The sequence below is a fragment of the Peromyscus eremicus genome, chromosome X (assembly GCF_949786415.1).
Source record: "Peromyscus eremicus chromosome X, PerEre_H2_v1, whole genome shotgun sequence".
Classification (NCBI taxonomy): domain Eukaryota; kingdom Metazoa; phylum Chordata; class Mammalia; order Rodentia; family Cricetidae; genus Peromyscus; species Peromyscus eremicus.
Window position 1 is genome coordinate 36036165 of NC_081439.1, and position 12266 is coordinate 36048430.

General features: G+C 34.8%; 1 protein-coding gene across 1 annotated transcript in view; it reads right to left on the reverse strand.

Moving 5' to 3' along the window:
• Cfap47 (cilia and flagella associated protein 47) overlaps positions 1-12266 on the reverse strand; it is a 264376-nt gene that overhangs the window by 103539 nt on the left and 148571 nt on the right. Inside the window, exons 41-43 of the mRNA XM_059250611.1 lie at positions 8336-8400; positions 6398-6543; positions 704-815 (exon numbers count right to left, since the gene is read on the reverse strand). Coding sequence (XP_059106594.1) covers positions 704-815; positions 6398-6543; positions 8336-8400 — 323 coding nt within the window. The remainder of the gene's footprint in view (positions 1-703; positions 816-6397; positions 6544-8335; positions 8401-12266) is intronic.

Sequence of the window (12266 nt, forward strand, 5' to 3'; positions counted from 1 at the left end):
AGGAAGAGATTTCTTAAAAAATGCTACTATGAACTAACAAAAATAATACTCTCCCCACCAACCTGATAAAATAAAAAACTCATTCTTGTCTCTGTTGGCAAATTCCTTGTATTGTCAGAATCAGTGCCCACTCATTTCCCTTAGTCCCCTTTCTTTCCAATCAAAACTTCTGGCAGAGTTCATAGTCAGTCTCAATTTTTTATTTCCACAATCATTGAAATGAGTTGCCACACATATTAAGGATAAGGTATGGGAAATGGAAATAAACACAAAAGGGATTACCTTTAAGGACAAGCAAAAAAAATAAAACTTCATTTCACTAACAAACAAATTCTTTCAGTGCTAACAGTCGAAAATTAAAAATAAGGATAGAAATCTAGAGTATAATAAAATAAATCATCTTTTGAGAATGCAGAGATTTGATTTCCAAACAGAAATCAATAGGATTTATTGAGTAATATTTGGTATACTAAATTCCAATATTATCTGAAGACTAAAAACATAGATTCATAAAGAAGTCATCAGTCACGTTTTTTACTGGTAAAATGGTGTTGTTTCATTGACATAAACATAATATAGTTAGAAGGAGGCTTTCTAAAATACAAATGCATATTGGAGAAAACTTCTATAAAGGATGTTTGCATGACCATACAAGGAATAATGTCATCTGTCAATATAATAAAACAAAACACGTATAACATACCTTCTTCTTGAGAAGTACTATAGTCAATTGGACTTGGAGGCTTCATTGGAAGGAAAATGGAAGGCAAAGGTATCAAACCTTTCCCTTCTATAATATATATCAAATCTCCAATCTAAAATATAAGCATATAATGATAATAAATTTAAAGCACTCATAAAAATATAAACAATAGTCATATCAAAGTGAAAATCTATACACTTTCTAGGAACTTTCCTGCATGCTTTTCTGAATAACCTATATACTAATTTATATGGGCAAAAGTAAAGCACGTAGTATTACATTAGTGTCCTATAATTTGGTATGAAATCAGATAGGAAAGTTGAATAAGGAGGTCCTAGAATTTTTTTTACAAATATTCTTAGGAAACCATCTTAAAATGATCAAGCAAACATTAAAGAAATGTTGTCCGTGCCCTCTAACAACACAACAACAATAACTTTATTTCTTTATTATTATTATTATATAATTATTACAGAACATGTACATCCATGAGACTTTTTTTTCTTTTTTTTTTTTAAATTTTTATTTTGCAATACAATTAAGTTCTACATACAGGCACAGATTCCCTTGTTCTCCCCCCTCCCGCCCCCCTCACCTTCCCCCCAGCCCGCCCCCCATTCCAATCTCCTCCAGGGCAAAGCCTTCCCCACAGACTGAGATCAACCTGGTGGACTCAGTCCAGGTAGGTCCAGTCCCCTCCTCCCAGGCCGAGCCAAGCGACCCTTCATAGGCCCCAGGTTTCAAACAGCCAACTCATGCAATGAGCACAGGACCCAGTGCCACTGCCTGGATGCCTCCCAAACAGATCAGGCCAATCAACTGTCTCACCCACTCAGAGGGCCTGATCCAGTTGGTGACCCCTCAGCCATTGGTTCATATTTCATGTGTTTCCATTTGTTTGGCTATTTGTCTCTGTGCTTTATCCGACCTTGGTCTCAACAATTCTCTCTCATATAAACCCTCCTCATTCTCGCTAATTGGACTCCCAGAGAGACATTTAAGGAATTGCTCAACATCCCTAATCATCAGGGAAATGCAAATCAAAACAACTCTGAGATACCACCTTATGCCTGTCAGAATGGCTAAGATCAAAAACACTGAAGACACCTTATGCTGGAGAGGATGTGGAGCTAGGGGATCTCTCCTCCACTGCTGGTGGGAATGCAAGCTTGTACAACCACTTTGGAAATCAATATGGCACTTTCTTAGAAAATTGGGAATCCATCTCCCCCAAGATCCAGCTATACCACTCTTGGGCATATACCCAAGGAATGCTCAACCACACCACAAGAGCACTTGTTCAGCTATGTTCATATCAGCATTGTTTGTAATAGCCAGAACATGGAAACAACCTAGATGCCCTTCAACTGAAAAATGGATAAACAAAATGTGGTACATATACACAATGGAATACTACTCAGCAGAGAAAAACAATGACATCATGAGGTTTGCAGACAAATGGATGGATCTAGAAAAAATCATCCTGAGTGAGGTATCCCAGACTCAGAAAGACACACATGGTATGTACTCACTCATAACAGGATACTAGATGTGGAACAAGGATGACTGGACTGCTACTCACATCACCAGGTAGGCTACCTGGAAACCAGGACCCCAAGAAAGACACAGGGATCGCCCAATGACAGAGAAATGGAATGAGATCTACATGAACAGCCTGGACATGAGTGGGGGTAGTGAAGGGCGAGGGTCGAGGGAAAGAGAGCTTGGGTGAGTGGGAGATCCCAGCTGGATCAACAACAGAGAGGGAGAACAAGGAATAGGAGACCATGGTAAATGAAGACCACATGAGAATAGGAAGAAACAAAGTGCTAGAGAGGCCCACAGAAATCCACAAAGATACCCCCACAACAGACTGCTGGCAATGGTCGAGAGACAGTCCGAATTGACCTACTCTGGTGATGGGATGGCCAAACACCCTAATTGTCGTGCTAGAAACCTCATCCCACTACTGAGGGATCTGGATGCAGAGACTATTTTTAAAGTGTGAATTTTCAAAATGAGTATATGAACACCTAAAGCATTTAAGGACATATTATTACATAAGAAGTACAAAAGGCTAAATAGATAAAGCAAAAATGTTAAGTGGGAACCATGTAAGGGCAGCAACATTATACAGAGAAATCAACAGTGGTGAGAATGCTTGTTTTGTTTGGCTAGTAGCTATTAAGCCTCAGGGAAATTTACTAGGTCTCTGAGTTTCATTTTCCTTCTCTGTACAACTGGTGTCTTTAGGGGCCTAGAGCACAAATGAAAACAAGTCAAAGAAAGGAGCTTCTAAAGACATAACAGAAAATCACAGTGGGGAAATATTATTAGTTCCTGATTCAAACAAAGAAGCATAAATGAAGGAAAATGTAGAATCATGACATAATTAGGCAATTTGAACACTGACTAGATATTTGATGGTATTAAAAAGAAATTAAAATATTTTCAAGAATATGGTGTCATTGGCCTTGTCAAAATAGGCATTTGTAATTATAAGATAGTGAAGTATGAATAAAAGTATTTGGTGATTGGGACTTACTTCATTATATTCATAGAACTGTTTTGCCATGTTATTGAAAATGGGGGCAAAATAAAGAGCAAACTTATTGTAGCTTCTTTTCTGCAGTTTGATGTAGAGAAAATCAGCATATGCCACTCCATATGATGACTGATTTAAATTAGGATTATTTTGAGAAGAAGGCAATTGAAAATAAGTCGGTATAGGACAAATTCTGCTTTGCCCCATGTACATAAAAGTCAGATATTCATTTACAATGGTTTCTTCCCTTTCTATCAGGAAGGACAGAATTTGATCAGAAAGTCTAATTAGATGCTTATATAACTGCTGATGGTTTTTGGTTAACCTACGCCACAGAATTCCATTCATTTGACTTCCTGTACAATGCCTTATATAGACACTCAGTCTCTTGATTTTATGTTGTCAAGCTTTTAAACATTTCAATTCTTGTTGAAGCTGTTATGCAAGGAGAAGTTCTAATCCACCTCTTATTCATCCTTTAGGTGTCTCTTCCAATAAGCATGTTAAAAAGCTTTTGTTAGTTCTTACATTTGTAAGAACAATATGTTCCTTCCTTCTATATGTATTTTGTATTTTCCATAATAAATTTTTGATCATTGTATCAAAAAAAAATTGAATTACAGGATTTTGGGAAGACCACGCAAAAACACATGTAAGAAGTATTTGTTCTAATCAAGGTATGTAGTAGCTATAGGAAGGCAATAAAGTACTGGTAGATAAATATACTAGAGAAAAGATAGGTGCTAGCTGGCTCAATGATAAAGTTCAAGCATTTGTGGAAGAGGCCTAGTATACCACAGCAAGTGGCTGTAAAGCCACACACTTAAAAGAGCTCTCAAATTAAGAAAAAATTCCCAGCCAGGCGGTGGTGGCACATGCCTTTCATCCCAGCACTTGGGAGGCAGAGACAGGCAGGTCTCAGTGAATTCGAGGCCATCTGATCTGCAAAGCAAGTTCCAGGACAGGATGGTTACACAGAAAAACTTTATCTCAAAAAACCACCTGCCCTGGCCGGGTGGTGGTGGCGCAAGCCTTTAATCCCAGCACTTGGGAGGCAGAGGCAGGCGGATCTCTGTGAGTTCGAGGCCAGCCTGGTCTACAGAGAGAGAGATCCAGGAAAGGCACAAGGCACAAAGCTACACAGAGAAACCCTATCTAGAAAAACCGAAAAAAAAAAGAAAGAAAAAGAAAAAGAAAAAAACATTCCCTACCTAATGTTACAACCTTCCTCATAAAAATGAGTTTAGTCCATGCTCGGTGGCTTCTAGAATGAGAACACAGCAGAATCCATTCCATAAAAGAAAATCAAATGCTGGAAACTACAATGCAGACAGATCAACACGTCAGGTTACTGCTGTGATCTGTAATGTTGGTATGCTACCTATTCTCTCAACTTCAGGAGATGAAATTCCTCAGGGACTGAGTTCTGATTCTGCTACAGTTTCCATTTTATGCTTTCCAATTCCATTTTATACCTGAAAGATTTTTTGGACTTCTGGCATCTAATAGCAGGAGCTTTTAGGACTGTTGTGAGTCTGCCTGTAAGCTGAAAATTTTTATGAACACAGATAAATTTGTACAACTATATCTTCAAAGTTATGTAAGTATTTCCTTTCTTATTTGAAAATTGAAGTAAAATACACAAAAGTGAAATAAATGTGTACTCCTGAAAACACTTTAGTAGAAATGGTTTTATTTTATAAGTGGAAAACTACCAAATAGAGGCCTAATTATTTCAGTTTTTAACAAGTGGGGCTTATTAGGAAAGTAGTTATCACACATTTAATAATAACAAGAACAAACCATTTGTACTTGATTGTATATAGAATAGCTAGTTAAGCATACAAGTGTATTTTTAAATATAATTAACAATATGCTTGAATGTACAAATTAAAAGCAACTATAATTCAATCAAATACTTTAAATTGTAGCACTCTTTGCAATAGGTAGCAATTTATTTCTAAGATTGTTGCTTTGTTTTATCTTAATGTTTTCTCTGGAAAGGACAAAATATATATAATCAAAGGTGTGTTTTAATAAGTGAGGATGTCAATAAGCTTGATTATACTTTAAGTAATTTAGATTCATTTATGTAGGTAGATAATATTCTCATAGTCTACTTCAAGGAAGAAAGTTGATTTTTGTAATTCTACTCTTGAAAATGAATTTTCTATAATTAAAATTATTTTTAAACGGTATTTTGAACATTTGATACAATCAATGGTACCTAACAACAACTACAGTTATTTTCACAAATTTTTTTTATATAGAGAGAAATGTAGTTACATCCTAAAAGTTTTCCTTTCCATTGCTAAGAATGAAATCCAAGGCCTTGTGAATGCTACACAAGCCCTCTACTACTGATCCACAATTCTAGGCACTGAATAACATAAAACCAAGGGAGATTTATGATGTAATTTTTCTCAGTGGGAATTTTACAGGTAAAATTATAGTATATCTTATAATAAATAGAATATACTATTTTTTACACACAGTTAATTCCATAGATACTAGCTAAGTATTATCTCCTAATAACACTGATTAGTTAAATATAGTGAACACACATGATATATGTGGCTGTATCGCTATATATTCTGATGATTCTAAATTTCCTCCTCAGATCATTATCTTAGTCAGTCTCTCAGAGTTAGTCTCCCATCTCTTCTCCTTCTTCTCTACCCACCACCCCCTAAATTGTTCTCTTCTTTGTTGGTTTTAAGAACTAAGCTACATGAATGCCACAGGTAAAAAGAAATGAATTCCATAAACAGCTTGGGAGGTTGGAAGCAGATCTTTCCTCACATGACACTCTGAGGAGATGCCAGCCTTGGTCAATTCCTTCATTGAAGATTTTATAGACCATAAGTAGAGGACTTAAAATGACAGGCCAGATCTTTGACTCACAGAGACTGAGATAAGGCCAGTCATGGTGGTTCTGCTTCCATGGAACTTCCATATGCTGCCACCATAAGTTTATAAGTAGTGGGAATCTTTTGGTATTCTCCAGAAGAAGCATCTTGTCTTGGAACTTGAAAACTAGAAACATGAATGTTTCCAGAGTCCCAGTTGCTTTAAACTGCCTTTAATGGATACTTGAGTATGGAAACAACTCATAATGGAAAAAGCACAGAGCATAATTCTGTTCTTACCGATGCGTTGCTCAGGATGATGGCACAATAGCGAATGTGCATATCAAAGGGAAGATAGTAGATCTCCAGGCTTGAAGATCCTTTTGCTCCCAAGAAAATTGTATGCATTGAACAAAAGAATTCTCTGATGAAGCTAGACTTAATTGCTAAGAAAACATGACACAGAGAAAGTTGATAAATAATAGTATAAGTATTAGTCAAACAAACTATTGTTTCAAAAAATAATTAACATTTAAGGTTGAATAAAATGTTGGAAACATTATACTATATTATTAGATAATACATGGCAGGCTGTGGTGGCACATGCCTTTAATCTCAGCACTCAGAAGGCGAGGTAGGCGGATCTCTATAAATCTGAGGCCCAGTCTGGGCTACAGAGCCAGTTCTAGGACGGCCAAGTCTACACAAGGAAAACAAAAAGAAAAAAAGTAAAAGATAATACACACTTTTTAATAAAAAACTATTGGTGACCTGATCTCAAGCTTGATAATAAAAATTCCTTAATAAAGAATCTCATGAAAGGAGTACTATCTAATTCATATATATATATATATATAATTCACATATATAAATATGGTCACTCTTGAATGTCCAATTTTGACAACCTGTGAAACGATTCACATAACAAAGTAAAATGGACAATTTGAATTGGAAATGACTACTATATACACAAAAAACATACATATTTGTTTTTTGGTAGTTTTAAAATATGTTGACAGATTCCTCAAATCCTACTAAAATGTGGTGATATAATAGGCGAACCTTAGTGATTTTATCTAAACAAACATTGTATGCTAGACTTCAGCAGATGTGATGTGCCATGGTTTCTGATACTAAATGAGGAAATGTAATCCAATATCTGTCTAATGTTTTCTCTTTACTTACTTATAAAACCCAGTTATAATTCTATGAGAAGCCTGAGACATATGGCAATCCCACTTGTAAGATTTTAAGCCAACAGTCCCAGCTAAGACACCAGTGGGGAAAGGCAACATTAAACATTAGACACATGAATAAAATAGCTTTGAAATATCCCAAGTCCCAGCTTCCATCTGATGGCAATGCCTTGAGAGACCTTGAGATGAAGTCCTGCAGGTAAGCCCAGTCAATCCAGAAATATAGGACAGAACAGTTACATCTGATTTTATGTTGCTGTGTGCCACTATAATTGTGATGGACTGTTAAGCATAACATTTCTACAATCAGTTTCCTGTCCATCATGCTACCTATCTTTTAAAATATTTTTTTTTCACAGCACATCCATACTCTTAGTAGAGTGTGATTAAATACAATGTTCAAATATTAGGCTTTTCAGCAACATAAGGACTATCTTCTGAAAGTCACATTGGAGTTCTTTGAAGCCACCTTTGTGTAACTTAGCCCATTTTTTCAAGACTTGTATTTACTTAATAATACTAAATGAAAAACTTTATTTTTACAATTTCAACCTTAATAATATGTGGTATCTATATAGGATAAATAAAATTCAAAAGCAACATAGAGACCAGATATTTAACATGGTCCCTATATGCTCGTGGAAACAGATGAACAGGTAAAAGGAAAGATGTGAGCACAGTTCTCAAAAGGGTACTCAACAAAAATGGCAGACAACCAACCAGTCAATCTCCATCTAGCCAGAAATCGCTAGAGGTTTCCATTCTATCTGTCATCATAGCCAACCTGATGAATATTTCATTCATTGTTTTTCACATAAAAATCAGATCCAAGGCAGGTGTGGCAGCACACACCTTTAATCCCAGCATTCGGGAGGCAGAAGCAAGTGGATCTCTGTGAGTTTGAGGTCAGCCTGGTCTACAGAGTGAGTTCCAGGACAGTCAGGACTATTCTACAGAGAAACTATGTCTCAAAAAACAAAAGAAACAAACAAAAAATCAAATCCAAGTAAAAAAACCAGAAACCTTTCACTTAGGCACTCACAGGTTCTTAAGCCATTTTCAGCATGGGAGGAACTCCGATCAGCAGCGTCACTGTTCATATGATGACTATCAGAAGAGAGAAAGAACATCAACACCACAGACCCAATATTGTGTAAAATTCTCTATTTTTTATTAAAGACTGTATATATTTAGTAATTATTGTTATCTACAATACAACATGTGGTGTTTATATTATTTTAAAACCTCAAAAATTAGAAAAACAAAGCAAGTGAATTTTTCATATTTCTACCATTACTTGAAGAGAGGTTCTCACTGTGTACACTTTGCTAGCCTGAAACTTATTATATAAATCTGGATGACATAGAACTCATTGACATCTGCCTCTCTCTGTCCCCCTAGTACTGGGATTAAAGGCATGTGCCCAAATGTCTAACATTATTTATAAATATTAGTGAAATGTTCCTCTTTTACCTATAAATAGTGAGACAAAAATAGGATATATTTCAGGGCTAAACAGAAATTCTCTCCAAAAGTGGTTGTAGAATGAATTTCCTTTCCAGAAAAAAAAAATCTTTTTAATTATTTCCACATTTGCTCCATTTTATAAATATAAATGTAGGTTACATGGCAGTTTTAAAATTTCAGTTGCAGTTCCAGAAATGACAGAGCAAATCATTATCTGAGAAAACTCTCTCTCCTCACAGGTTTCAGGTACTCCAGAGCCATAAACTTTACCCACTTTAGCTCTGTTAGTGTTTAGGATTACTTTGATCCCTAAGCTATCAAGCAATATTTACTATTTACAAATATATACCTAAATTTGACCCTGAAAAATACTATTTCTAAGTAAAGTTATCATAAATATCTCTATTCCCTTTAATTCCATTTGAATATTATGAATAACACTCTCTTAGCAACACATTTGTTGATGTTATTTCCCACTTTTATAATCATTATATGCTTTAATTCTACTAATACACATTTTAGTAGGAAATTTAAGTACTGTAATATCTTTTGTTAAAAAGTAAGGAACCTTAAATATTTTGTGTAATGTGAGCATCTGATAGACACTTTAATTAAGGCTGTCCTTTCTACAATAGCTAGATACTTTCACATGTAAAATATAGATCATACAAAAAGTAAAAAGAATAATAAAGATAGTGTCTTATTTCTCCATATATGGCTCCATTGGCATCTCTTTGATAATGGAGACCTAAGCAGAATTACTGATTAAAAGTCACAGATAATCTACAGGTTCATTTTGTTCAATATTTGCAATCTCTAGTCTTTGAATCATTTTTATCAGAGTCCATAGAAAAGTACATGGATCTGAGCTTCATATCCCTTTTCTTTTGTATGTTTTCTCAGAATCAAATAATAAAAAAGCCCTTGGAAATATTTGAAAGTTGCCTCATCTCCAAAGAATATTTTTAAACTCAGATAAGTTAAGCTTCATATACTGCTCATGATAATGACAAAAAACATTGTGGATTTAGAAGCCTGTCTCACATTCTTATGAAACTAAGTATTATTATGATTATGGGAGAAATCTGAAAATAAATTAGTTAAAATTATATGGTTTCTAAAAATTCTACTATACTTAATGATAATAAGTCTAGAAATTCATTGACAAATGCCATTCTTTTATAAAATTAGTGTCTTGATAACCCAAAGTCAAAAGAAACAATATATCACCTGCCTTTTTGCCACTATTGGTACCCTATCCTTTTTAAATGTTTCTAGATATTCACAGATGCCTGCTAGAGATGTTTCATGAGGAGCATTTTGAAAGCTTTCTAGTCTTGGGGAAAACAGCACCAAAAGAGGATAAATTGTTTACAAATTTTGTATCAAACAATATTTCTTGTTAATTCATTAATGAATGAGAGTGAGTGAATGGAAATCATTTTTGAAATATGGATGAATGACATATTTTACTTTTAGGTACTGGTATACAGCTCTTCTCAATCTAGAATGGTCAAAATATCATTGAGCTGGTTATCTACTGAACTTGAAAAAGTAGCTCGAAAGGTTATATCCTACTCCAAAATGTTTTGAAAAAGGATTATCAAGAACTTTATCAGAGTCTTCGTGACGTTACGCTATGGTAGATATCCAAGGTTCTATATAATCCAAGGAGCCAATAATATTGCTCAAATCTAATTTTTATACATCATGAGATGGTATATGAGAGAATCAAGTTTTGGGTTCATTTTATTCTCCATATGTCTATGTTTCTTTAAAAACTGAGGGGGCATGTATCAGTGGCCATATGGAAATTCTATGAGGTCACAGCAGCCAGGTAATCATGTATAAATCGTGAAATAAATGATCACAAGACATCAAATGTTATACCGTCTTGATCATGGATTCTGTAGTTTTCAGAACAGTGGGATATAAATATTAGTTGCAGACGCCATCCAATCTATGGTATAGTTGGTGTAGGTGCCCTAATACACTAAAACACTTGTCCAACTCTAACTAAATTTCCTAATTTTCAGGGTAGCAGAAATATTTTTAAGTCATGTCTTTTCAGAATTTAGCTTTTGCTGTTTTTTTTTAATAAGAACTAGGATCTATAAATATGTCTAACTGGGTCTTCATTTACATGGCTATTTTGAGTCCAGATATTTTGTAATATAGTGAAAAATAATGAGTGTTCTAAATTCATGAAGCTTCCAATCTCTAATGGAATGTACTCTATAAGGAATAATTAGAAAGCAGAACGTTAAACACTTAGCATCCTTTTCAGCTTTAATTCATATGTATCTCTACTTCTCTTATAGACCATCAGTAAAATCGTGCTTTCATTTCTCTTTGCCTGGCCATTACCATTGCTTCTGCAATTCCCTCTTCTCCTGATCTTTATGTGTATAGGAAACATTTCCCCTTCCTTTAGACTCTGTCTAGAAAGATATTACTCATCATTTTACTCATTCTTTCAGACCCCAACTTATGCAAAAACACCAGACTATAGTCTATGCCAGATGTTCTCCAATATACTGGATAATAGCATTACTTAAACAAGAAGATCAAAGGTATTTTTTGACATAACATATAATAATGAATGTATTTTACTCTGTCAAAGTGCTTCACTCTTAGAGATTTTTATTTTCTTCTCTATTTGATGGTTGGCTCCTTATGAGTCACATATACGCCTGACTTATCTTCATTTCCTAATTACTCACAGCACTTCTTGTGGTGCCACTAAGTAAGAATCTGTTGAACAAATAAATAACTCAGTATCTCTGGAATAAACTAGCAAATCATATCACTGAAAGAAATAACTGAAAATGTACCCATTTCTGAGCACATCCATCCAATCTATTGATAAATTTCAAACTTTAGCTAAAGTCACTGTACTAATCCCTATCTGGTAATTCCTTTGGATTTATTTAGAGTAAGAACTGCTTAGGGCTGGGGATATAGCGCAGATTTAGGAGCATTTGTTGCTCTTCTAGATCACAGTTCAGTTTCCCAGCATCCATGTAAAGAAGCTGTCAATTGCTCATAATTCCAGTTCCAGGGGAATCGAAATGTCCTATCTAGCTTTTATGGGAATCTGAAGAAATATGTACACACACACACACACACACACACACACACACACACACACACACACACACAATTAAAGTTTAAAGGAACACCTTAATAGTTTTTATCATATTTGTGGATCACATACCCATAAGTAAAACAATTCTATGTATTTTCAATGTCGTTTAATTTTTTGTTGTTGCTGTTTGAAACCACATGAATGAAAACTTCATTTTTGAAAGCCCCCATTGGAAGATGTTGTATGTTTGAAGACACTCTGGAATATCTAGGGATTACAAGGCCAGCCAAAGCTAAATGCAAAATTCATTTTTAAGAAACAAACACCTAAACAAAAATGAAACCTAAGGGCAAAGTGCAAATGATTTTATTATTTAGTTTGTGTAGGTATGTTTATCTCATATATAAACAATACCAGA